Genomic DNA, 27870 nt, shown 5'->3' on the forward strand with positions numbered 1-27870 from the left:
AGGTGTTAATTATGTGAATTTAAAAAAAAAAAAAGGCTACCAGCAGAGGAACAACAAGAAAAGTGTTTCCCAGACAGTCAATATAGTTTGGAAAGAATACAACTTTTTTTTGCCAGGTCATCTTCTTCTTCAGTCTAGTAACAGTTACTTCTAGTGGGACACAGTCATCATGTACTGGACCAGTCTAGAGAGGAACACTTTTATGTTCACACCAAAAATGATCACCAAATAACCTGATAAATTTGTCTTAGCATTTTTGTGAACAATCCTAAGAAAATTCCTTTCAGATAAAAAATGTCCCTCAAACTTGCTGTGTACTCAAGATCATATAGATTTATTAGGAAAAAGAGTATGAAGCTTTTAAGCATAAAATTTAAGGAAGCTTACCAAGAAATATATTATTTTTACAGCTAAAAATTTGGGGACATGTCTTATCCACTTACTACCCAGTAGTGTTTCTTGATCTTTGGAACTTTACTTGGGACTCAAAGGGAGCTGATAAGAACACAGCTATTTTTAAATAAAATAGCTATTTATTCAGCCTCTTGTCATGCCAAAATGTTTTGTGCATATACCACTATAATTAGCACACCCTCTGTAACAGGCAAAATTGTACATCAAATTATATGTTACCTGATTATATAAAAATGTAAAGTGAAAATGATTTATCAATTCCTTTTAACATTACTAGTAAACAGTTCAGCAGTAGATATGAGGCACAAAATCTTAGTAAAATATGACACAGGAAGAGCAATAATGTAATTTTCACTTAACTTGTCATAATTTGTTATGAATATACAAAGACAAATTTCTAAAATGTTATATTTACTAAGATTCTGGCAATAGCTTTATGTAACAAGACACAGCATATCAGGCCTGCCACTCAACTTGTTTATGGTAAGTCTCAGCTTCAATATGAAGCTGTTTAAAAAAAAAAAAAAAAAAAATCAAAAGCCCGCTTTGTTTACATGCTAAGTATGTTGGCAAGTATGCCATTAAACACAGTAAGGAATTTAAGATAGCAAGAATAAGGAGTTAATAAAAGCTAAACATTGCAGCCTAAACAAAATTCATACAAAAATAAAATAAGTATTACTGGTTACATAAAACTTTCCTGACTGGTTAAAACTTAACAGTATAAAACATGCATTTTAAATCTTCAGCTATCAAGTTCAAAAAGTACCAGTGTCTATTTGAAATGATTCTTCTCCAAAGCCAAAGTGTAGTCAAAACTAATTCAAATGTTATAACACATTCTAATGCTAAAAAACATTCAGTTATTATTGAAGTGGAGGTAAATCCCAGAGCTTCTGGGGCTCTGTCATGCTGCAAAGGGCTGTTTCTCTGGTTCACTTAAAGCAGCAAACGACAGAGTCCGAGGATGTCTAGGGGCAAGACTGCTATACTCAGCTCTGACCTCCCCATGGAGCATGGCTACTATGTCCACAAAAATAGGATGTGTGAGGATAAAAGGCACGCTATTCTGCTAGCTAAAGAGATAGCAAACCACCCCCCCCACCCGAAAAGCTCCTTCCCCAGGTAAATAAAAGTATATAAGGGGAAAAAATTAAAATACACTTATCTACAGAGTAAGGATTTTGAAATATCAATGTGATGCCTATTTCAAAAATGTTAACTAGAATCCTCTGGTCATTGCTAATTACATCTTAATGATGTATCCAGATTTGATTTCTGTTGATTTATCATTAGATACTTCTAGTCAAAAATATTAACTTTATCCCCAAATATCTTAACCACTAGCACAACTGTAATGTGTTATCTCCCAGAGTTGTTAAGCACTGGAAGAGAAAAAAACAGATGTTCAAGCAGCAGGCAACAATTATGGCCCTTTCACACAGCAGCATCCGAGTGGCTACTGAATAGTCCAGGAATAATTCTAAAAACAAGAAAATTCATGCATTTTAGTAATTATGTCATAATTTTCACAGTTGAAATTTCCTTAGACATTGCACTTTCTTTATAAGGGAATCCTGATTTTTCTTAATGTTATGGCGAGTCAGGACTTGAACTAGCAGCCTTCTTTTTCTTCTTCTTACTGTGTTTCTTATGCTTCTTTTTCTTTTTTGTTTTTTCCTGTAAAGAGAGTTCCCTGTTAGACATTTCTACAGGAAAATACTCAAATTAAGAACAACAACTTTACCAGGGTCCTTCTAAGCTACTATATAATTATTTCAAACAATCCAGGCAACCAAGGAAACTACTCAGAACATTTCTTGAAAAGTCTCAATAATCAGTATCATATGAGGACTTAAGAGTGCTTGCTGATTTTCAAAAAGATATGGAAAAACTCTAAGTCATTAGCACACAAATGTAGCTTTTAAACAAAATTCACAGAAAATAAATTCTATGGATAATGATATCAACTGCTGTATTTCATACTGTATAATTTCTAAAGGTGAAGTAATTGTAGTTACTACAAAGAAATCCGCACATCACAGCAAAACACAATTGTTTTTATAAAATGACAGTTTTGGGGAACAGATATATTAAATCTGATATTTTTTAAGTAAGCAGAAACACAAATTATTATGTCCTGTCTAAACTGGTAGCACTATTTTAATTATTAAATTAACAACTGAAAAACAACTGGTAAAAAAAATATTGATGTACAGTTGAAAAGTCTAATTAGCTTTTAAGTGAAACAGATGCTTTTTCTTTTTAAAAAAAACTTTTATATAAGCTCTACGCCCAACGTGGGGCCTGGACTCACAACCCCAAGATCAAGAGTCTCATGCTATACCGACTGAGCCAGCCAGGCACCCAGATGCTTAATTTTTAGAAGCCTAGAAAAAGTAATCAAATTGTGACTGGATAGAAACCTATAATTTTGCTCAACTCTGACTCTTGTGACTATTTCTGATGTAGAAGAGAAGGCAAAACTTTTAGAAACAGATACTTAGAAAAATGGTATCAAATGACAGACTAGTTGTTGATATTCAGCAAGAAAAGAGACATGAAAAGACAGCAAAAGCAGAGCTTCCTACCCATTTCCTTATCAATTACAACTTTCCACAATTCCCCTGCCCCTTTCAAAGGTCTCTACCACTTAGTGGCTCTAAGCTAACTTTCATAATTCTTTTCATGACAAGCTCAAGGACACATGGAATCTTACAAAGAGTCCCAAATCTTGTATTTGGGCCTTTAAAAAGTTAACTTTTGGGTATAGGTTACTTTTTCATAGAAGGACAGGTGACTACTCTCTTTTTAAAATACTTTTCTTCTTGGCTTCCACACCTCCATCTGCTGCTTTCTTCTATCGCAAAGGCCCCTTCAACTCCTGTGCTGTTCATTTTCCTCTGCTTGACCTTTCAGGATTTCCTTCCTTTCTCTTCCACATGGCTATCTCCCATGCTTTAAATACCATTTTCATACCAAATCTTCGTATCTAGTCCTATGCTCTGAACTCAAGACTATGAGTTCCACCTGGATACCTAATAGGTATATCTAAAATTACCATAAACAATGCTTCATTTTTCTCTCCAACTCCTCTTAGCCATCTTAGTTAAATGGCACCTCTAATTTGTCCTTTTACTTAAGGCAAAGAATCTAAGCTATGTTTGACTCCACTTTCTGTTTTAACTCCTCTCTCTACATCTAGGTAAGCAAGCCCTACCGTCTAAGTCCACAATATATCTCAAATGCATCAGGCTAGTCCAGCTCCACTACTACCACCGTGATACGAACAACTCGCCTCTGTCCACTCCACCTCCTCTGCCAAAGCATTCTAAAAATGGGTTGGGTCAGGTCACTTCTTTTTTAAAACACTCAAAACAGCTTCCCAAAGCATTCTGATTAAAACCCAAACTCTTTGCTTGTGAGGTCTCTGCTTACTTCCCCAACTCCCTGTATGTTATTCCTCTTTATCTACTAGGTATAAGCCACCCCTACCCTTTCAGTTCCTCAAATAAGTCAAGCTCATTCCTACCAAAGGTCCCTAGCCCTTCTCTCTGCCTAGAATATTCTTCCTTTGATCTTCACGTGGTTAGCTCTTTCCGGTAAATCCTATTTCAGCTTAATTTTACTTCCTCAGAGAGGCTCCCCCCGAAAGCCGCTCTCACATGTCACCCCCTTACCTATCTTGTATTCCATTAGAACAGCACTACCGACACCAACGGCGACTGCACAGAGATGCTTAATAAACACACGCTGGCTGAATGCCCGTAACGGTGGAGCATGCAAGTACAAATCAGAATCATCCAAAATTAATTACTATTATGTCTTAATTAATCTGAACCAAGGACCAAAGCAGTCTTCACCCAAACTACTTTCCCATTCAGAAAAAAAGTCTCTCAAATGTCACCTTGGTCTTGAAGTATATAAAAAGCTACTTCTGAGTCATACATTACCAGGTGAACCTTTCTATCAGAGAAGGACCCTCATCTTAAGAGTGAGGGAAATTCTGGGAAGGGGAAGTTACCCTCAAACCTACAAAAGATGATGTTTTCATTTTTTTTTTTACCTGTTCCTAAGAAAATGCCTTCAAAGCCCATCACGCACGCTTATACTGAGTGCTCCTAAATTACTTTAATGATATGGTCTGCAATTACTCTTTGATAATCTATTATCCACTTTCTCTAGGTTGGTCTGCTTCTCATTTGGATATCACTGCCATTTTCCTTATTCTCCTCTTCCTTCTTTCTCCTTTTAGTACTTCTCCATCTGCATAATAGCAGAGCTGGCTTTAGAAATGGCCAATTTATTATTGAATCATTTATGTTGCCACATTCCTGCTTATTTTTCATTGCAACCTGTGCTGAGAGGCTTTTTCTGCTAATGTTACCAGGTTTGGCCAACCTGGAAGTCACTACTATTAAGGATGGAAGGAATCACTACACCTAGTATTTCATATTATAGCTTAAAAAAGTCAAACAAAAGTTCAAGTTTTCATTTCTCACAGTACTGAGTACGGAATAAAATAAAATGAAATACTGAATAAAATACTGAAATGAAAACAGGAGATGTTTGCTACCAGGATATTCTTTTCTCCGGAGCCAATTTAAGTTGCTCCAACCCACTAAGTAAAGCTAAACACCACACTTTTCCCAATAAATATTTGAACCCAGCAAATGAAGTCATGCTTTACCATGATTCATTATATTACAAACAAAAAGAGCTACACTATTGTCATGTAAAAAATATAAGTGATACTTGCTATTACTTTTTCTCGTTCTTCACTGCTTTTCTTCTTTTTTGGTCGTACCTAAAAAGTTTGAATTTTCGTTGAGAAGACAAATACGTAACTTTCACTCAAGACATTTTTTTCATTCCCTAATGTACCTTATATCTTTAGAATTTATGTGTAAAAACATTTTGATGATACCTCAAACCCCTGTTATATCATAATGACAAGTCAATGAGAAACATTTAAAGGAAAGAAAATTAAGATTTTTTAATCTCTAGAGGGCTTCCTTATATTCCCTTTCAGCAACCCCCCCAAAAAGCAGTGAGATACAGTAGATAAAAAGCATGAGCTCTGAAATAAAACAGACCAAGCTCTGAATCCTATCTCAGCTATGTACTACCCTCAGTTTCATCATCTGTAAAATCGAGATAATATCCACCCTCTAGGGGAAGTGCCTGGAACAAAGTTAAGTATTTCTCTTACTCTATGGTGTTCAATAAATGGTAGCTATACACATAGTGTATTCAGTATAAACCAACTGATTAAAATCCTTCTAAGTAACACTTATTATTACCCCATTAGTATTTTAATCTTTTAAAGTGTGAATTTAAGACAAGTTGCTAAAGCTCATGTATATTTAATGTTAAGTCCAAGTGTAACATAGAGTAAGTGCTCTAGAGGACACGCAGGAAATTATTGTTTCTTACTGCTAGTCTTGTCCTAACAATGACTGGGGATGGTGGTAGTTGTGCTGCATCCACATTTGGCGAGACCAAGACTGGGGATGCTGTCATGTGATGTCCAAGACTGCCAAGAAAGCCTTAACATGACTTTTAGACAGCCTGCCAGACATTCATATAATAAACCTACTTATAGAAAAGACTATATTTTGTTTCATTCATTCAGAGTTTTACTGAGAACTGTTCACCATTTTGGAAAATGTCATTGATGACAATGCCACTGTACAGTTTTTGAAGGGCATTATTTAATGCACCTGCTACAGCTTGAATTTTGTTATGTCTTAAGATTTTATGTCTTCTAGTTATCACTCTCAAGCATTTTATGTACTCAAATATTATTTAGTAAAATTATACATTAATATTTTCTTATATTTCTTTAAAAAATTTGTTAGGGGATATTAATCTAAAATGTGTACATTATATACATTACATACACACACTACAAGTTTCAATTCAATTCACTTCAATTTCATTTCAGGGGGCATTACAAAATATTGCTACAAAAGGGGGGTAATAGGCCCCATTTTACAAGTGAGGAAACCAAGTCCAAGAGAGAAATACTTTAAAGATGATAACTTACAGACCTAAAATTAACTAAGAATAGAGTACAAACAAAATCTAAGATAGGAATATCAGGGCTGAAAGGGACTAAACAGACTACAGAAACTATCTAATTCTACTTCCTTACTTTACAGATAGGAAAAAAGATCATGCTAACATTTCTGTTCTACCTCATCACCATTCTACTCCCTCACTAGTAGTAGTTCCAAACAAAAACAAGGGAATGCTGGGTTTCAAGAGAGTATACATCAAACAGCATCTGTCATGTAATCATAATACTAGAATAGTAAAAAGTAACTCTTAGAAGAATAAAAATAAAATAGCTCAGAAAAGAGATTTGTAAATATGGTTAATTACCATATTAGCTATATAATCATCTTCTAGAAAATGAAAAACTCATTCTGAAATGGAACTTCCATTTCTTTTTCACAGTGCATATACTAGAAAAGTGAGTAAATTGAATATTCATGAAGTGTATTTCTTTTTACTAATTTGTATTTATTAAAAACAAATTATTAAACATTTTAAAGTGAAGAAAATGAATTTGATCAAATACTTACCTCCTCAATATAATCTGATTCTGATAAGGACTCAGATGATAAAGGTTTATCTTCAGGATACATCTTTCTTTTTTTGCTGAGTCCTTTAATGTCCTAAGAAAAATACATGTACCTTGACTCAAAAAGATGTAAGGCTATGCCACACAAGTTTTATGTTTCTAATTAACAGTTTTTCCAATTATCAAAAAAACCATTTTCATTTTAGAAATGTCTAATATTGATGACATTTACCAGTGTTCAGTATTTAATTCCAATAAAGTAATGCTTTTATTTAAAAACCTGAAAAGAAATAATTACATGTCCACTAAGATATAATATTCTCATTTTCTTTTTTTTAAATAAATATTTATTAAGTAATGTGTACACCCAACATGGGGCTTGAACTCACGACCACAAGATCAAGAATAGCATGCTATTCTGACTGAGCCAGCCAAAGTTAATTATTAACTCTGAAGTGTCATAAGAAACCCCAGAGATGGTGTAAGATCCGAATCCCTTGTATTCTAATGGTTTTGTTTCTACCCAGTATTGGATCAGACAGGCCTAGTGCTGCAGAAAAGAAAAATAATGGGTAATAATTTGTGATCTAAAAAGATCTCTACACAGTAGTAATTCCTTTCATGTGTTACAAGTGTTAAATTCACATTAAAAAAAACTTCACCTCTAAGTATTTTTAATGATGAGAAAATATGTAACTCTGGGGAAGAAGAGAGACCAGAGGAGTACTTAGGGACTTAAATATATATTCTGAGGAATAACAATTTCAAAAACATCTGAAGCAAGTATGGCAAAATGTTAAGGTTTTTATTTTTTTTTATTTAACAGAGAGACACAGCGAGAGAGGGAACACAAGCAGGGGGAGTGGGAGAGGGAGAAGCAGGCTTCCCGCGGAGCAGGGAGCCTGACGTGGGGCTCGATCCCAGGACCCTGGGATCATGACCTGAGCCGAAGGCAGATGCTTAACAACTGAGCCACTCAGGCACCCCAAAATGTTAAGATTTTTAAAAGAGATTTATTTATTTACTTGAGAGAGAGAGAGAAAACACAAGAACAAGTGGGGGGGAGGGGCAGAGGGAGAGAGAGAAAGGGGGCAGCAGACTCCCCACTGAGCATGGAGCCCAAGGTGGGGCTTGATCCGAGAAACCTGAGATCATGACCTGAGCCAAAACAAAACCAAGAGTCGGACGCTCAACCGACTGAGCCACCCAGGCGCCCCAATGTTAAGACTTATTAAAGCTTCATAGTGTATGTGCTGGTTGTCATTTTATTATTTTCCATATGCTTTTTCTGTATGTCTGAATAGTTCATAACAAGATAACAAAACCACACAATGAAAAAAATGCTCACTACCTAACTGTACAGAAAAAAACAATATAAAACTTTATAAACAGGAAGTTAATTTTGAAGATTATTAAACAAACAAAAAATCACCTAGAAAATAAACTAAAGTGACCTGTGTTATATTACAGGTGATTTAATTTTGTCTCTGCAAATAGCTTTATTAATTTGATAGAAATGATAAATGTTCACTGTAAGCAAATTTACCCAAATCCCACTACCACGAATTAAACATCATGAAGATTTTTGGAAATATCTCACTATGTGTACATTTACAATTTTACATAAATACTTCCTGTTTGGAACCCGTTCTTGTCATCCAATCTTTCCATGCCAACTACACCATCATTTATGGTTGCCTTTGACATTCACTGAAAGCATATGCCACAACTTACTTAACCCAACTCTTTCTGGAGGGCAGGAATATATATGGGTTATTTGTTATTAAAAACAGTTGAGGGGCGCCTGGGTGGCTCAGCCAGTTGGGATCGAGTCCCACATCGGGCTCCTTGCTCAGCAGGGAGTGTGCTTCTCCCTCTCTCTGTCCCTCCCCCTGCTTGTGTGTTCTCTCTGAAATAAATAATAAAATTAAAACAAACAAACAAAAAAACAGTTGAAATGGAGTGACAGGTACACAAGTGCAAAATCTTTACCTAATAATAACGTCTAACTCAAAGACCAAAGTAGCCTTTACCCAAATGATTTCCTTACTCTCCCACCTCCTCCCAATTGTTTATTTCACTCCTTTAGGAATCACACTTTACCAAGGAACCTCTGTTTCAGGCTCTTTTATCAATCATCTCAGTCTCAGATTACTGGAATACAGCCCATATTTTCTTTTAGAACTGCCTAAACATGCTTTTTACCACTTTTTCTGTATGTGAAGTATCAATTTTCAATTACTAAAGATTAGTTTTTAATTATTTCTAGTAGTTTTTCCTAAATCTGTTCATTATATTTAAATTTTGTTCATGATTTATTTTTTTGTGATCTCTTTTCATCATTCAGAATTAGAATTATGTGGTCAAAAGTTTTTCAGTTTTTGGGGCACCTGAGTGGCTCAGTTGTTAAGCGTCTGCCTTCAGCTCAGGTCATGATCCCAGGGTCCTGGGATAGAGGCCCACATCGGGCTCCCTGCTCAGCAGGAAGCCTGCTTCTCCCTCTCCCACTTCCCCTGCTTGTGTTCCCTCCCTCGCTGTGTCTCTCTCTGTCAAATAATTAAAATCTAAAAAAAAAAAGAAAAAAAAGTTTTTGAGTTTTGAGGCATGGGCCTTCCCTACTCCAAATTATATTCACCCCTGTCTTTCTCTAGTTATACTTTCATACATTTAAAACTGACTTACCTATGATTTACTTGGCCTTAAGGAGGGTCCAGCTCTATATTTTCTAAATGGCTAATCTTTTTGACCCAAGAAAAGCCACTTTTATCATATATTAAACCCCACAAATACTTATAAATTTTTACTGGGGCTCTATACTGTTCCACTCCCTTTTTTTCCCCCTCCCTATTCCTGCACCGTACCACACTATTTTAATCAAAGCGTTTAAAAAATGTTTTAATCAAAGAATTTGAAAAATGTTTAATGTCTACCCAGGAAGAACATTTATTAAATCTTCATGTGCTTCTCTGAATAGATCTGCATAATTTTCTTTACCTAAGTCCTGATCAGTTCTTTAAATTTTTCCTATATATTCTTTGTTACTGTTAGAAATGGGATATTTTCTTCCATTGTTAGGTATTACACTGTCATTTTCACAACTTAAAAATGAGCTGAAAACGATGACTGATATATGAGTTACAATTACACCCTTTAAAAAAAAGATTTTAGAGAGAGAGAGAAAGCACATGGGCATGGGCAGGGGGAGGGGCAGGGGGAGAGAGAGAGAGAGAGAAGAGAGAGAAAATCCTCAAGTGGACTCCCTGCTGAGCGCAGAGTGCAGAGCCCAGTGCCAGCTCGATCCCAGGATCCTGAGATCATGACGTGAACCAGAGCCAAGAGTGAGACGCTTAACTGACTGAGCCATCCAGGTGCCCCTTAAAATTACGCCTCTTTTTGTAACACTACATTAACTATACTCGAATTAAAGCAAAAACCTTAAAAAAACAAAACAGAGAATACTGCCCAAGGAGAAGAAAAATTATACCCTTTTACTATTGTAACAGACATCCTAAACAAGATTAAGAGAAGCCATGGACCAAAAAATGTTCATCATGTGTATAAAAGATGAGTAGTATCTAAAATATGAAACTCCTGGGGCACCTCGGTGTTGCAATTGGTTAGGCATCCCGCTCTTGGTTTTGGCTCAGGTCGTAATCCCAGGATCATGAGATCAAGCCCGGCGTTGGGCTCCATGCTCAGCATGGAGTCTGCTTAAAATTCTCTCCCTTTCCCTCTCCCAAGTCTAATATGTCCAAGTGACATATTGTACGACTGCCTTTAAATGATATACCCTGGGGTGGGGGGGACCAGGACCTGTCCCGAGTCTCCATCTCTCTCTGTGGTCCAAAGTGTCCCGGTCATGTTTAGCCCCAGAGAGAACTGTTCTTCAACCTGCCCCCTTACCCCAGCGGCATACCCGGTGACCAGCACAGCTGACAGGGGTTTAACCTGGTCAGCTCTTGGTGCTGCCTGAAAGCTTCTGCTGAAGCTCTTCCATGTGGAACCACAATCACCTACTTGCCAGGTGGTTCTTACTAAAAAAATCAGACCTAAGCTGAATAGTCTATAAAGAATGTCAGTGTTCTATTCTAAAAAGGCGAGGGAAGGGAAACAACCAGCAAAATCTAGAATATAGGAAACTCTACTGTCCTCTTAAAAAATATATTTCAAGAGGAAAATTTAAAAAGAAAGGGAGGGGAAGTTATAAATTAAAAGACACTTAAGAGATTTAGTCATCAAGTGCCATCCAAGAACTTGCTTGGATCATGACATCAACCAACCATAAAAAATTTTTATGAAAAAATGAGGACGTTTTGAAACACTATTTTATTTTTTTAAAATATTTTATTTATTTATTTGACAGAGAGAGAGACAGCGAGAGCAGGAACACAAGCAGGGGGAGTGGGAGAGGGAGAAGCAGGCTTCCTGCCGAGCAGGAAGCCTGATGCGGGACTGGATCCCAGGACCCTGTGATCATGACCTGAGCTGAAGGCAGACGCTTAACGACTGGGCCACCCAGGCGCCCCGAAACACTATTTTATTATATTTGAAATTATTGTGAAAATGTTAGTATGCAATAGTATTGTTTAATTTTTTTAAAGATTTTATTTATTTATTTGACAGAGAGAGAGAGACACAGCAAGAGAGGGAACACAAGTAGGGCGAGTGGGAGAGGGAGAAGCAGGCTTCCCGCTGAGCAGGGAGCCCGATGTGGGCTCGATCCCAGGACCCAAGGATCACGACCTGAGCCGAAGGCAGACACTTAACGACTGAGCCACCCAGGCGCCCCTAAACATGGTCCTATATTTTAAAGATAAATACTAAATATTTGTGGATAAAATAAAATTAAAATTAAAAAAAGAGGTGGAGGAAGCAGCAGTGCGAGGGTTTCGTGGTAAGCTTTTATCTAGCCCTTAAATCTGTTGAATATGCAATGTTAATGCTATCTTCCATTTGTCTAAGGTTAGCAAAAAGCAACTGGCTTTCCAAAGTGATACTATTAATACTATTCTATTTGTAAAAAACACAAAGGAAAATTTGCCTCCTATACCCAATTCATAAATAGCAAGCAGGAGTGTTTTAATTCCAATAAATTCCATTTATTTTAATGTAAATAAGTATATTTTTAAGTAATCACTACACCCAACATGGACCTCGAACCTACAACCCCAAGATCAAGAGTCCCATGCTACAATGACTGAGCCCGCCAGGTGCCCCTAAAGTTCCTATTTTTGATTCACAAAAACAAATGATATATCCAGAATATGTAAATCCATAGAGATAGAAGCAGACTAGAAGTTACCAGGGGGTGTGGGGGGAAGGAAGAATGGGAATTAGTTAATGAGTATGGGTTGTTTTTAAGGGGGTGATGAAAAAGTTTTGAAACTAGAGAGGTGGTCACTGCACAACACTGTACATATACAATAGTCCCCCAAATTGTAATTTTAAAATGGTTAATAGCATATTATGTAAATTATACCTCAATTTAAAAAATATATAAAAATACTGAGTAAAATATAGTAACTCTGGTCTATAGTTTTCTTTCATTAATAATTGCTGTCTTTAGGTTTTTAAGAACCAGAAAAAGATTTTTCTTCCCTCTAAGATTTTATTTAATTTGAGAGAGAGAGAGAGAAGGCGGAGCGGGAGAGGGAGAGGAGACTGAGCTCCGCTGAGCAGGGAGTCCGATGCGAGGCTCAATCCCAGGACCCTGGGATCATGACCCAAGCTGAACAAAGGCAGACGCTTAACTGACTGAGCCCCCAGGTGCCCCCAGAAACAGATTTTTAAATGTAAATCAGAAACACAGGGATAAATTTAGCATTAATTATAGTTAAGCATAAATGAAGATAAAACATCTACTTATAGTAAAACATTTTTTCAAAACTTATCTATGGTACACTCAATTTGAAACAGAACTCCATGTTCTGTTATTAAAAGGGCTTCTTTCAAAATGACTTGAGGAAACAAAGGAAATATTTAATCTTCATTATTATGAATTTTTAATCTGAGATAATATATTAATCTGTATAAATTCACACTCAGCAGAAATGCTTTTCTGATCTTCTAACCTTTGATAATGAATTCAATAAATAATTTCCTTAAATCAACACAAAATGCTATAAAAGCAAAAGAAATAAATCTCAAGTTAAAAGGAAGAATACACTATTGTTAATTTCTAGAAGTAAATGAAGTATTGTATGACAGACTAAAGTAAAATTATAATTACCTTTTCTTTCTCAGTTGCATCCTTTGACTTCTTTTTCTTTTTTAAACTATCCTAAGCAAACAAACATATATGTACATATCAATTTTAAATGTAAAAGATAGAGCATAAGGACAAAAACAGCAAAAAGGTGATTTGCTCTATGACCGAAAAAAGTATTTCAATACCAGAATTTTATTCTGAAAATAAGAGAAATGTACGTGACATATATATGTGCTTGTAAGGTAATGAGGCTTCTTCCTTTATCTGGCTGTATATCAAATCTACACACTGAAAATGATAGACACTGTCTGTAATAACCACATGGTTTCTTTTAAAATAAGACTTAATGCCATTTGCTTATTTTTGCCTGTAGTGGTCATACGCACTGGGGTTCTCATTCACACTGTCCTCAGACATCCCCCAATCTGATTTTCCTCTCTACCTATAAGGAGGAGAGGTGAGAATTTCTGCTTTTGATTCTTTCAGTTCTAGCCAATAACCTCCCTGAGCCTTCCTCATCCATAAAGTGGATGAGGATTATTGAGAGAATTGAGCTAAAAAAATGTCAAGTGCTTAGAACTGTGCCTAACATAGAGTAGCCACTTGACGAAGACTGGCTATCAGTATCATTAGATTGACTCTTCTATCTTAAAAGACAAAGAGAAAACTAACGTTTACTAAATACTTTCTAGGCGCCAGGCATTTTGTCAGAAGAAATGACACTAGGACAAGTAGAGACTTGCCCCAAAACCAGTTGTTTTGTTCTCCTGGGCTTCTAGGATAGTGTTTATGAAAGTGTGGTCCAAGGACACACCTCTATCAGAATCACAGAGGATATCTATTAAAAACGTAGACTTCTGAGCCTAAGCAGACTTACTAAATCAGACTCTCTCAACATGAAGCCCAGTGTAACCCTACACTTTTATTGCAACCTGCATGTATTTCTTATTACCACAAATGTTTGAGAGCCAATTATGTTTCACAATTCTAGACATACAGAGCAGATTTAGGTATAATGGAAAGGACATTGGACCACATAGTGGAGTATGTTTTTGCCTCTGAACCCTCACTTTTATATGGAAATGGGAAAAATAATGTCTGCCATATTTATTATAAAGCTGTCATGGAAATGCTGAGACATGGAGGCATATGAGGAAGGATTTAGAGAACAATAAAATGGCATATATAAGATATGATTATCAACTGAGTGGCACAGCCCATCAAAGTACAAAAAATAGCATCTCATTTCTAAACTGACAACAATTTAAGACAGGATGACCTAAAAGAAAAAAATGTGTTTGCTATCCAAAATGTTACTAATTTGAGTAATTTTACCTTACTGTCCGATTCAGTTTCTGACATGGAGCTTTCAGAAGATTTATGTGAACGGTTCTTCTTTTTCTTTTTCCTTTTTCCTTGTTTTTTATCCTATATAAAACATTTTTAGAAACATTTGCTTTCTGTTTCAAAAATATAACTGATGTATTTTATTAATACAAAACCTTTATCAATGAACAAAGCTTAAATGAAAGAACCAGCTTGTAAATGCAGGTTTTACTTAATAATTTTTTTTTAAGTAAACTCTATGCCAAATGTGGGGCTCGAGCTCATGACCCCGAGATCAATAGTCACGTACTCTACTGACTGAGCCAGCCCGGTGCCCCCTTAATAATTAATACTTAAAATGTAACTTATATTAACCTTCTTGCTCTATAAAAAAAAGTCAAGTAACTCAAGGTCACATGTAACCTCTAGCATCTAGTCAAATAGCATTTTAGATTTTTAAACTCCATTTCTTCTACTCATATTTTGAAGAGAAGAAGACAGATTTAGGAACCTAAAAAATACATATATATGTATTAGATAAAAATATTTAAATATCTAGTTATTTATTCATGTCAATGCTCTCAGTTTATGTATAATTAACCAAAACCTGGAAGTCAAAGTTTCTAACAGATATTTCATAATGGATTTCCTCTTGTCATTAAATAAACTAGAGATATTTCATGAACCGTTACAGGCAAACCTTACCTCATCTTCAGAATCCGAAGAACTGCTGGAAGAATCAGAGCTTGATGAAGAAGAAGATGAATACTTGACCAAGCACAAAACAATTAAAGCTTGTGAGATGCAGGAATTTTTTTCTTATCACTAAGTCTCTCAAAAACTTAACAAAATCAATCTAGTGTCTGAGAGATAGCATATTCAGAAGACTTAAATATTAAAATGTCAAACATCACACTCCCCACACTCCCTCACACACACAGAAAAGGCTCAACAAAGTTAACAACAGATATGCCAACGGTAGTCAATTTCCCCCTTTCTCTCCCTGACAGCAAGAGAGGAATTACTAGGTTATAAGGAGGTTGGTGCTTTTCTTTATATTGCTAATATAACAAACCCACCCGTAACTACCAAAGGACTTCAAGGCTCCTTGACTCATTTACAGTTAGCATATAGATCATATAAATTATTCTTACTTTTCCTGTAGGCTCTTAATTGTAACATTTAGAAAAATGGAAAACTTTTGCTCACCCTACCAGATTTCTTCTTTTCTTTTTTCTTTCTCTAAAAGCAAACAAAGTACAAATCTAAATAAGCTGATGTGAGTTTTTAAAATTATCTATTGATAGTAGTACACAGATTATGAAAACCCAAGTGTGACATTAAAAACAGCATTAAGCTTAAAATAGTATTACCTGTCTTTTTTTGGATGAGCTCTCACTTCCACTTAATAATTTCTCCCTGTGTTTTTCTAGTTCTTTCTTCCAGTTCTGCAAAAAGGTTATAAACACCATCAGAGGCTATCTATCCCCTTCTAATACATCTGATACAGACAGCCACTACTTCCTTCCCTCTGTCTTCTACTACCTCTCACCATCTCAGCCTCTAAGTACAGGGAAAAGGTACTCCAGGTGCCAGAACCCGGTCACCAAAGGATCCTTTACTAGCTCCTTTCTTTATTTCCTTCTTTTGAGAGTGTGAGTGGGGGTGGGGTGTGCAGTGGGGAGGAGAGTGAGAGAGAGAATCTTAAGCAGACTCTGCACAGAGCCTGACGTGGGGCTCAATCTCACAACCCTGAGATTGTGACCTGAACCAAAATCAAGAGTCAGCCGCTTAACCCACTGAGCCACCCAGGCGCCACATTAGTTCTTTTCTTTTCTTAAAGATTTTATTTATTTATTTGAGAGAGAAAGCTTGCGCATGTGAGCAGGGAGAAGGACAGAGGGGGAGGGAGATGGACAAGCAGACTTCCAGCAGAGCCTGGAGCCGGACATGGGGCTCAATCCAACAACCCTGAGATCACGACCTGAGCTGAAACCAAGAGTTGGCCGCTTAACCGACTGAACCACCCAGGCGCCCGGCCCCAACAGCTGTTTTCAAAGAGGGTATTAAAGAGTGGGAGTTCTCCACTGTATATTGAGAGGAGGAGTCGGTATTATCACTGAGGCTGAGAACCTTTTTCTTTTTAACGAAGATGGTTAGATTCTCTTTCCAGACAGTAAAAGCTGAACTTATCTACCTTTCTATCCATATATATATATTTTAAAGGTTTTAAGTAATCTCTCTACCCAACATGGGGCTCGAACTCACAACCCTGAGTTCAAGAGTTGCTTACTCTACCGACTGAGCTAGCTAGGCAACCCTGCATTAATCTATACTGTAGCTGAAATACTACATACATGTTTGTAATCAAAACAGGCAAACATCATGGAAATCCCAGGGTAATATGGGCACATGAGGGCATGGGAAGATAAAGAGAAGAACCCAATTTTAGAAAACCTAAGATGACATAAATTACTATAATACGGTTTTCCTCTTTTTATTTTAAAGAAATCATACATTTGGGGCACCTATTTTTTCAAACAGGTACTATTTACAAACCTCATTCATTTTTTCTTCAAATTCAGCCAATGCCTTGGAGCCTTTCTTTTTCTTTTCTAGTTGTTCTTTCACTTCTTCCCTTAAAAATAGAATATACAAATAAGTTTTCAAGCAATTCAAATTAGAGACGGATGCTTACAAACAAAACAACAAAAACTTCATAAATAAAATTTTCTTAATATCCTAATAAACCTCCATTTCAGTGTTAATACATTTAAAAATTTTTTGTTCACATCCTTGTAAATCAATTATCATGAATACAGTCTGTCAGATACCACTGATCATTCCTTTTCTAAGCATGGATTATAAGAGCTAATACACCAAACATTTGAGCACTTACATACAAGTGGCACTGTTTTTAATACATTTTCCTTTAATCCTCATAACAATTCTGTGAGAAAACACAGTATTATTACCCCCATTTTACAGATAAAAAAGGGAAGCTCACGGAAGTTAAGAGATCTGCCTAGATTCCCAAAGCTAGTAGTTTCAGTGTTAGGGTCTATGTAAACTACTATTTTTATGACTAAACGTCTATTTTATAATGCACCTAACATATTGCACAGAAAAGTGTTGTGACAGCATGCCTGACTGCTTATTTCTAGAAAGGCCTGCTTACAAGTTTGGGCCTGGCTGGCCTCTGGGAACTTGGATTTTGGACAGGTCCTTACCACTCCCTCCTAAGAATGGCTCACTATACAAATACTACTGCTGAGGCTGAACACCTGAATTCCTTCTAGGAGTCTGGGATTTTGGCACCTGATAGGCAGAGGCTGACCAGTCCCCAATAAAAAGCCTGGGCACATGGAGTCTTTCATGAACTCCCCTGGTTGGCAACATCTCATATGTGTTACAACTCATTGCTGAGGGGATTAAATGTGTCCTACGTGATTCTACAAGAGAAGAAGAAGTCGTACAAGTCTGAGCCTAGTCTCTCCCAGACTTTACCCCATGTACCTTTTCCCTTTGCTGATTGTGGCTGGTACCCTTTGTAATAAATCTTATCCAAAGTCCATCTATCTGGGAGTCCTTCTAGCAAATTACCTAATCTGAGGGCTGTCTTGGGGGACTCTGACACACAAATAATATACTTGCTTGAGCACTTCCTCTTTAATGTTCATCTCTTCTCCCCAGTTTTAAAGGTAAAATATATTTTGTTTTGGGATAACTTTCTGGTATGCTGCAACAGTCAACAACAGCACTACTCATGAATACTCTAAGAGGTAGACGTGGCTTACTTTCTATTTAACTCAAAGGAAAGATCCCCTGTTATATGTAAGCATAAATTTCAGCTATAGTTGCCCAATCTTTAGGGGCACTTAGAAGGATTATGAAGCTAACAACCATGCCATTTAATAATAAGACATACTAAAAAATAACAAGGCCAGTGCTGTGATGCTTTATTTACCAATGATCAGAGCTACTAAATGAGGGCAAATAAAAACCCCCAAAACAATTTAAAACAAAATTTTACAATGGGAAATTCTAACTTATCGAAAAGCCACCAGATATGAAAAGAAATACGGCCTAACATTATCCTTCCTAACACCTAGTTACACCTCAGTGAAGGGCAAGATTAGTCAAACCTACCATTTTAAATAGCTTAAAACACTGCAAGGTTAAGGTCCCTTTAGGGGATAGAGAAGAGATCGGTATGAAAGGTTGTCTGGTAGCTATACAGGGTGGTGGATTCTCAAATATTTGCTTTACACTGATGCGTGATGCTTTACACTGATGCATGTGTTTCATACATTGAAAAGAAAGCACCTGTGAACATCACTTCAAAAAATTATGCTTTGCAAGCAATAAGAGCTGTAACAGTAACCTTTAAAAAATTTACAAAAACCTTATGAATGTCTAAATTGTTTCACAAATACCAGGTAGGCCTTGGTCGATTCAGATAATCTTGGATCGTTGGCCCCGAAGACTGGATTGGACCCCTTGATCTGGCCATTGCTATTGGGTTCATATAGGCCTCGAGGAAAGAACAAAAATTAACTCAATTAAAAAAAACATAAAAAATCCAAATGCTCACTTACTCACCAAGCATGCTTTATTATAAATGCATACTATGTCTAACTAAGCATGAACAACCTGACTAACCGAATTTTCATTACAAAATCTAAATTTAATGGTCTACCAAGTCTCACAAGTTTGGGAGACGAGTAATATCGCTACTTCACAGAAAAAAAATTTTTTCACCAGAGATTTAATGAAAATAATAATGATACCTCTTTTTTGTTTTTTAAGATTTTATTTATTTGAGAGAGAGAATGAGAAAGAGAGAGAGAGAGCACATGAAAGGGGGGAGGGTCAGAGGGAGAAGCAGACTCCCCGCTGAGCAGGGAGCCCGATGTAGGACTTGATCCCGGGACTCCAGGATCATGACCTGAGCCGAAGGCAGTTGCTTAACCAACCGAGCCACCCACGCACCCATGATACCTCTTTCTTACTGTAAGATGACTTTATAATGTTTTCTCCTAAAGCCCGATAACCCTGTAAGGCTAATAACACTATGCTCACTGGCAAATGAAGAAACTCAGTTGCAAAGAAACTAAAGATCTAACTTTTAAATCCATTGCTTATTCTGTATCTTTTTTTTAATAAAAAGATTTTATTTATTTGACAGAGAAAGGCACAGCGAGAGAGGGAACACAAGCAGGGGGAGTGGGAGAGGGAGAAGCAGGCTTCCCACTGAGCAGGGAGCCTGATGTGGGGCTTGATCCCAGGTCCCTAGGATCACGACCTGAGCCGAAGGCAGATGCTTAATGACTGAGCCACCCAGGCATCCTCTCTACTATATCTTTTATCTCAGGAAATACTATGCCATACTGATGGCAATTTTACTCGTCAATTGTTAACACCAAAAATTAAATTAGGCACAAACAAAAGAAAAAAACAGATAAATAGGACTTTATCAAAATTAAAACATTTGTGTATTAAAGAACACACCAAAAGAGTGAAAACACAATCCACAGAATGAGAGAAAATATTTGCAACTCATACACTTGATATGGAATATTCAGAATGCATAAAGAAATCCTACAACTCAACAGCAAAAAACCCAAAGACCCAATTAAATGTGCAAAGTACTTGAAAGAAACATTTCTCCAAAGAAGATATTCAAATGTCCAAGAGCACATGAAGAGATATTCAACTCACTAGTCACTGGGGAGATGCAAATCAAACTACAATAAGATGCCACCTTGCACCCATTAGGATGACTATTATCAAAAGCAGAAAATAACAAGTGCTGTCAAAAACAGGGAGAAACTGGAACCTTTGGACATTGCTGGTGAGAATATAAAAGGGTGCGGCTGTTGTGGAAAAGTTTGATTTCCTCAAAAAGTTCAATACAGAATGATCTGACGATCCAGCAATTCCATCTCTAATTGGAATTGAAAAATAACTGAAAGCTGGGACTCAAACAGATACTTGTACACTCATGTTCAGAGCAGCATTATACACAACAGCCAAAAGGTGGTAACAATCCAAATATCCATCTACTGATGAATGGATAAACGAAATGTGGCAAATACACACAATGGAATATTTTTTTTAAAGATTTTATTTATTTATTTGACAGAGAGATAGCAAGAGCAGGAACACAAGCAGGGGGAGTGGGAGAGGGAGAAGCAGGCTTCCTGCAGAGCAGGGAGCCCGATGCGGGGCTCGATCCCAGGACCCTGGGATCATGACCTGAGCCGAAGGCAGGTTAAGCATGAGCTTAACAACTGCGCCATCCAGGCGCCCCACACAATGGAATATTATTCAGCCTTAGAAAGAAATGAAATTCGTGCGCCTGGGTGGCTCAACTGGTTAAGTGTGCGACTCTTGATTTCAGCTCAGGTCCTGATCCCAGGGTCACGAGATCTAGCCCCAAGTCTGGCTTCGTGCTGGCCGTGGAGCCTGCTTAAGATTCTCTCTCCCTCTTCCCCTGCCCACCCTTAAAAAAAAATGAAAAAAGAAATGAAATTCTTAATATGCTACAACATGAATGAACCTTGTTAACATGCTAAATGAAACCATCTAGACACAAAAGGGCAAATATTGTATGATTCAACTTATATGAGGTACCTAAAATAAACAAATTCACAGAGACAGAAAGTAAAAAGAGGTTTCCAGGGGCTGGCGCGGCGGTGGGGGGGGGGGGGATAAGTGATTGGGAGTTACTATTTAATGGGTACAGAGCTTCTTGTTTGGGATGATAAAAAGTTCTGGAAATGGATAGTGGCAACAGTTGCATAACAGTGTGAATGTACTTAATGCCACTGACTTAAACACTTAAAAATGGGTAAGACAGTGAATCTTGTTATGTTTATTTTTACACAATAAAGAACCCCCAAAGTCAAATTATGCTCTGTATATTGTACTTATTATAGCAGAAAACCACATTTTTAGATGTTTTCAAAAATATCCAGACAAAATAAAGCAGGTTTCTTTGTTAATGACAGTATCTAGCAAAGAGATGTTGTTTTATTAAAATTAACTGCTACACAGGGGTGCGTGGGTGGCTCAACCAGTTAAGCATCCGACTCTTGGTTTTGGTTCAGGTCATGATCTCAGGGTTGTGAGACTGAGCCCCAAGTTGGGCACAGTGCTGGGCATGAAGCCTGCTTAAGATTCTCTTTCTCCCTCTCTCTGCCCCTCCCCCTGCTTGCCTGCCTGCACCTGCGCACACACTCTCTCTCGCAATACATAAATCTTTAAAAATAAATAAAATTAACTGTGCTACATATATAAAATTTGGTCTTGAATTTAGTCTCAATCCCTTGATCCTCATATTTGGTTTTCCAAGTTTAATCCAGGTCAACAAGCATTACAAAAACTTTTTTTTTTTTAAGGTTTTATTTATTTGAGAGAGAGAGAGCACATGCGAGCCTAAGCAGGGGAGAGGGACAGGGCGAGAGGGAGAAGCAGGCTTTCCCCCTGATGCGGGGCTCAATCCCAGGACCCTGGGACCATGACCTCAGCTGAAGGCAAAGGCTTAACCAACTGAGCCACCCAGGCACCTCTCTTCAATTTTTTTTTAAAGATTTCATTTATTTATTTGAGAGAGAGTGTGAGAGCGCGAGCTGGGGAGGAGCAGAGGGAAAGGGACAGGCAAACTCTGTGCCGAGCCCGAATCCCCCCACAGGGCTCAATCCCACAACCCTGAGCTGAAATCAAGAGTTGGACACTTAACTGACTGACTGAGCCACCCAGGCGCCCCAAAACTTTCACTTTTTACATAAAAAGAATTGTGGCCAAACAGGACTACTATCAAGGTTGATTTTAAGGCCTTAAACCTATAGCTTAATGTTCCCAAGGAAGTGAAAGGATATTAATGTATTTGTTGCATTGTATTTAGCAAAACTTGTGAAAATGACCAACATTTCCCAAATAACAAATATGGGAATAGATTTCTCTGGCAGAGCAAACAATATAAAACCATTATAAACAACACATACTGAGAACTACTTCCATTCAACTGGATACTGCTTAATTACTTCAGATGAAAAAATCCATTAACAATTTTCTTACAGGCAGGAATTAATGCTAGAGCTCTTAATGTCAGGGATGTTTACAAAATCAGGGCTAGATGTGAGTATCAAATTCAACTCTCTTTAGAGAGAGGCATATAGTCACATTTTTTACATCAACTGTTATGTTCTCAAATATTCATTCAACTGCCTCTGCTGAGAATTTCACTCAGTTCATGCGGAGAAATACGACAACCAATGGAGGCTGCAATAGAGGAGATGTTGGTCCTACTAATGATACTGACAATCCTAATAACCAGAAGCAGGTACAATGTGCAAAGCCAAGCTCATCATTGTTAAAACAGGAGATTATCTATCTATCTATCTATCTATCTATCTATCTAACATCTTCTCATTTCTTTGGTACCATGTCATAATTTTAGTAGCAGTTAAGGATAAAATATCTTAAGTTTAAAACTGTAAAAACTGTTTATTTCCAAAGAATGCAAATATATACAAGGATGTTCACAACTAAATTACTAAAATAGGGAAAACTGAAAATACACAAAGAGCCATCAAACTGAGATGCATTATAAAGTATATCCTCAAAATGAAATACTATGCAGCCACTAAAAAGAGGCAGATCTATAGTTATTGATATGGACAGATGCCCAAGATTTCTCAAATGAAAAGCAAAAGCAAGTTGCCAAAAAATAAGATACCATTTTAATAAAGTTATAATTCTTTTTTTAAAATCCAGATGCACCGAAATGTACAGGGAGAGGTCCACTTTTGTCATTTCATACACTGGAGAGATTAAAAACAACAACAACAACAACAACAACCCATTACCTTTATAAAAGAAAAACAAAAATTAAAACAAAGAAACTACACACAAACATCGTAATATTAAAGGTAAAAAAAAGGAGAAAAATTCAACCACAATGCTGCCACTCCAATTCAGAAGCTAAACTGTCTTCAAGTAAAAATTCACAAAGAGTACAGTGGCAACTTTTCATTCTCATTAAAAAAAAATTGTGGAGCACCTGGCTGGCTTAGTCAATAGAGCATGCTACTCTTGATCTGACTCTTGATCTTGAGGTCATGAGTTTAAGCCTCAGGTTGGGCATAGAGTCTACTTTAAAAAAAAAAAAAATCAAAACACGTTTACCATGTTTTACAGTCTTCAAATATTCTAGCATGTATCTTAAAATTACATTAATTAACATTTATGTGCCTTAATACCTATTGTGAAACTGCTTCCCCAAAGTACATACCAGTCTGTCTTAGGGTTTACTTTTCAGAGGAAAATTAAATAGTAAAGTAGTATATTCACATGCTAAGGCTATTAATTATAGACAACTTATAGTACAATCACATGAGCTATCATTGTCTATGCACTAAGGTTTAACTTTCAAGTTTTTGGCCATAAACACTATCCTTAGTCTGCTTAAATTACATTCCAAATATATCACTTATTTATTTCAATTGTAAAAGCAATATTTATTAAGTGCACGTTTGAGGTTCCTTTGCAAAACACTTGATGGTCTACGCTCATAATCATTAAGCAACAATGGTTCCTTTACTATGCACAACAGAAAGGTTTTTAAAACAGAAGAATTAATTTTCTTACAAAGATAAAGCCTTTTCACTTACTATGTATCAGTATGAAAAACAATGTTCTTAACCTTAAGGGGGTGAATGGTCAGGCATCAGTTAAAATACAGAAATTGTGCATTTCTTGAACTGTCTCACTATGACTTAAATCACTTTAAATACTGTGATCTTATAAATCGAACACTTGTATTCATATGTAATTAGAAATGGCTCCAAACCGCTACATGAATTTGGGTAACAGAAAACAATCTCTTTTTGAAACTCAGGACGTCGGGGCACCCAGCTGCCTCAGTTGGTGGAGCACGCAACTTTTTTTTTTTAATTGTTTTTGAATATTTTATTTATTTATTTGACAGAGAGAGACACAGCAAGAGAGGGAACACAAGCAGGGGGAGTGGGAGAGGGAGAAGCAGGCTTCCCACGGAGCAGGGAGCCCGATGCGGGGCTTGATCCCAGGATCTTGGGATCATGACCTGAGCCGAAGGCAGACGCTTAACGACTGAGCCACCCAGGCGCCCCTGGAGCACGCAACTCTTGATCTCAGGGTTGCCAGGTCGAGCCCCACACTGGGTGTAGAGAGTACTTAAAAATAAAATCTTAAAAAAGAAACTCAGGATGGCAAATTGGGCTCAAGGGAATAGGTAAGTGGGCAGGTACTGAACAGAGAGATACAAGAACAAAATGTGCAGACCTTCATTTGTTACTTTGATTACCTATTTTTATCTAGAGGATGCATCTGTTTTAGAGGGCACAAAGTAGCAAAAAGAACATGAAGGAAACTTCTGGAAAACAATGGGGACAAAGGGTGGCCATCATGAATTTAAGAACCCTTTACAAATCTTGAGAACTAAAATGTTTAGTTAAAAAAAAGAAAACGTTCAAGAACGTACAAGTACCTAGAGTGAACCCTGATGTAAAGTATGGACTTCAGGTGAAAATGATGTGTCAAGATAGGTTCATTAATTTTAACAATGCAAAAAAAACCCCCAAAAACCCAAAAACAAAAAACCAAAACCGTAACAAATATACCACTCTGGAGCAGCTTTGAATGTAGGGGAGGCTGTGCATGACTGTGGTCACGGAATATATGGGAGCTCTCTGTACTCACCGCTCAATTTTCCTATGAATCCAAAACTGCTCTAAAAAGTAAAGTCTACCCTTTTAAAAAAGATTTTAAGTAACCTCTACACCCAAGGTGGGGCTTGAACTTAAAACCCTTAGCTCAAGAGTAGCTTGTTCTGCCCACTGAGCCAGTTAGGCAACCCAAAGCAAAGTCTTTTTTTGAAAACAAAACTTTCAACCTCGACTTTATGAGTTTTTTTAGAAAGCAATTCTATCATCTTTAGAACTATGATTTTACCATCAATGTAAGAAGAAAAAAACGCCATTATTTTCAGGGGCAAACAATCCTTTTATTTAAAACCAAGAGTTATGATGTACTCAACTAATAAGTATCAGACGACTCCAGTTTTGGTCCAAGTTTAAACAGTTCCATTTCCTCCTTCATGCAACGAGGAGACTAAATTAGACAATCTGTCTTCTAACTCTTGATTTCATGTTTTCATTCCCACAATCTTTCAAGTGCAAATAAAAAATGTTACCAGAACACTGTGCCACGAAAGCATACCAAGTAATAAGTAGAGCCCAGAGTAATTATCAAAATGTTCTGGTAAATGAAGCTAATTTGAAAAGTTTCAAATGCTTCAAAGGGATGTGTAAACTAACACTTCTCCCCAGTAAAACAAAAACAAAACATCTTAGACCTCTGTATGAAACTGTATCCAAGGTCTGGTGATCTCTCAACATTCAAACCCTCAGTCATAAAAGAATCAAAACACTCTAACACCTCAAACCTAAGGATGCTCCAGGAGAACACCATTTCAACTCTATGATAATCAGGATACCACAACAAGGTCTGACCTACAGTCAGGAAAGCAGAAGAAAAGAACATTCCTTAACCTTGTAATTAAGGCTCACCACTGTGGTTCCTAAACATCTTTGATTATGAAGCCTATATAAAATTAAAACAAACGTTCTGAAGAGGGCGCCTGGGTGGCTCAGTTGGTTAAGCGACTGCCTTCAGCTCAGGTCATGATCCTGGAGTCCCGGGATCGAGTCCCGCATCGGGCTCCTTGCTCAGCAGGGAGTCTGCTTCTCCCTCTGACCCTCTTCCCTCTCGTGCTGTCTCTCATTCTCTCTCTCTCAAATAAATAAATAAAATCTTTAAAAAAAAAAAAAGTTCTGAAGATAAGAAATGCCACTATTTCATAAAAGCAAGGCTCTTTTAGCAGCTCCCCATTACCCGAAAAAGCAAAAATCACTTAGTAGTTCATTAAATTTAGTATATTAACTTTAATAACTGCATGTATTTATGAATGTATGCATGTATTTATTTATTTGTTTTGCTGTTCAGTGGCTAAAACTCTGTCAAAGACAAATCCAGGAACTGTGAGGCTGCAACCTATTATGTTTACTGTCCACCCAGTCTGATTCATTATCTGGATTTTCCAAACTAGTAGCCATGTAGAATGCCTTCCCCCCATCTCCTCCTGTCAAAAGCACCTTCTCTTTTGAATGCCTTCAGAGCCCCGAACCTCCATCACAAAATATTTCCTACTCTTTCTGCTATTACTTATTCCTGTGTCTCCTTTATCTCATTTACTAGAACAACTTTCAGGCCAAGCATTCCTGGCCATTTGCCTTTTGCGGTTTTAACTATTCTGCAAAGTTGTGGATAACACTGATGCCCCTTTATAGATGAAGAAACTGAAGCTCGGAGAAGAAACGCAGCTCGTCTTGATCACTCAACTCCCGAGAATCCAAAATTGACATTCCAGTCCATGCCGCATTCCAAAGACAACTGTTTTCACCCTTCATTCCTACACAGGGCCTACGAGGTGCCAGGCAGTGCTAGGTGCTGAGGACACGAAGCCAAACGCTTCGATACTGGTCCTCAAACGGGGGAGCCTGCCCGCCGCTAGAACTGGGCGCGCTGCAGGCCCGCGGAGAGGAGCCGCGCCCGAGGCCTCCACGCCTCCATCCCACCTGCGTGCGCACCACTGGAGCGCGGAGCCAGGGTGGGCGATCCCGAGGAGAGGGCGAGTCCCGGCGCCTCCAGGGGCCTCAGACTTAGGACAAACATACAAGAGGAGACAGAACTCCTTGAGCCCTTGTGGCTTCAAAAACCGGGCACTGCTAGCCCGAGTGCAGGAGGGAAGGGAGCCAGGGAAAACTGCCAGAAGGTGCGGCGGCGTTGGGAAAAACGGGGGACTCGAGAGAGGAGGAAAAAGAGAGGAGAGAGTGGGGGGCCCAAAGGCGCCAACTGCTTGCGCGGCGCACGCGCGTCTGGGGCCGGCGGGGACGGGGGGAGCTGGGTCGCCCGGCTCGAGGTCCAAGAGCCGCCGCTGACCCTCAGGCCCCGTCGGGAAGAGCAAGGGGCTCCGCTATCCTGCCGCCGGGTCCCGCGTCGCCCCACTGCTCTTCCCACCGGGTACTCACCACCCGATTGTCCCGCTTCCCCATGGTGCAGAACTGAGCGCACAGTCAGACGCCGAAGGAGATGGGGCCAGAGAGCGGCCGAAGAGGCCCCGCCGCAGGTCCTCCGGCCGACTCCCCACCCTGCCCAGAGAGAGGCGCCGCGCGGCCCTAGCTGCCGCACGGGGCCACAGCGCCACCTGCCGCTGCGGAGGAGAGGC

At 38.0% G+C, this 27870-nt stretch overlaps 1 protein-coding gene across 2 annotated transcripts; it reads right to left on the minus strand.

Annotated features, from left to right (window-relative positions):
* Positions 1-315: 315 nt before the first annotated feature.
* On the minus strand, positions 316-27786 carry FAM133B (family with sequence similarity 133 member B). Of its 2 annotated transcripts, XM_028120414.2 has the most exons (11): positions 27674-27786; positions 18974-19071; positions 17097-17175; positions 15911-15985; positions 15747-15779; positions 15243-15305; positions 14547-14639; positions 13233-13283; positions 7005-7097; positions 5180-5221; positions 316-2094 (listed from the first exon to the last, which is right to left on the minus strand). In XM_028120414.2, the coding sequence occupies exons 1-11, from the start codon at positions 27695-27697 to the stop codon at positions 2008-2010; spliced, it is 738 nt and encodes a 245-aa protein (XP_027976215.1). In that variant the 5' UTR covers positions 27698-27786; the 3' UTR covers positions 316-2007. The 2 variants fall into 2 exon arrangements, with proteins under 2 accessions (XP_027976215.1, XP_087874596.1); XM_088018470.1 differs by lacking the exon at positions 5180-5221.
* Positions 27787-27870: the final 84 nt, after the last annotated feature.

The sequence above is a fragment of the Eumetopias jubatus genome, unplaced genomic scaffold, assembly GCF_037043125.1.
Source record: "Eumetopias jubatus isolate StellerSeaLion01/CBP00866 unplaced genomic scaffold, mEumJub1_p1.0 scaffold_14, whole genome shotgun sequence".
NCBI lineage: Eukaryota > Metazoa > Chordata > Mammalia > Carnivora > Otariidae > Eumetopias > Eumetopias jubatus.

Bases quoted from the DNA above. Each gene is read 5' to 3' on its own strand.
- FAM133B (XM_028120414.2), bottom strand. From the start codon at position 27,697: ATGGGGAAGCGGGACAATCGGGTG. The intron at 17,176-18,973 runs GTATTTGTGAAA...TCTATTTTTAAG, and splicing joins AATCGACCAAGGCCTACCTG to GGAAGAAGTGAAAGAACAAC. The intron at 15,306-15,746 runs GTGAGCAAAAGT...TGCTTGGTCAAG, and splicing joins AAAAGAAGAAATCTGGTAGG to TATTCATCTTCTTCTTCATC.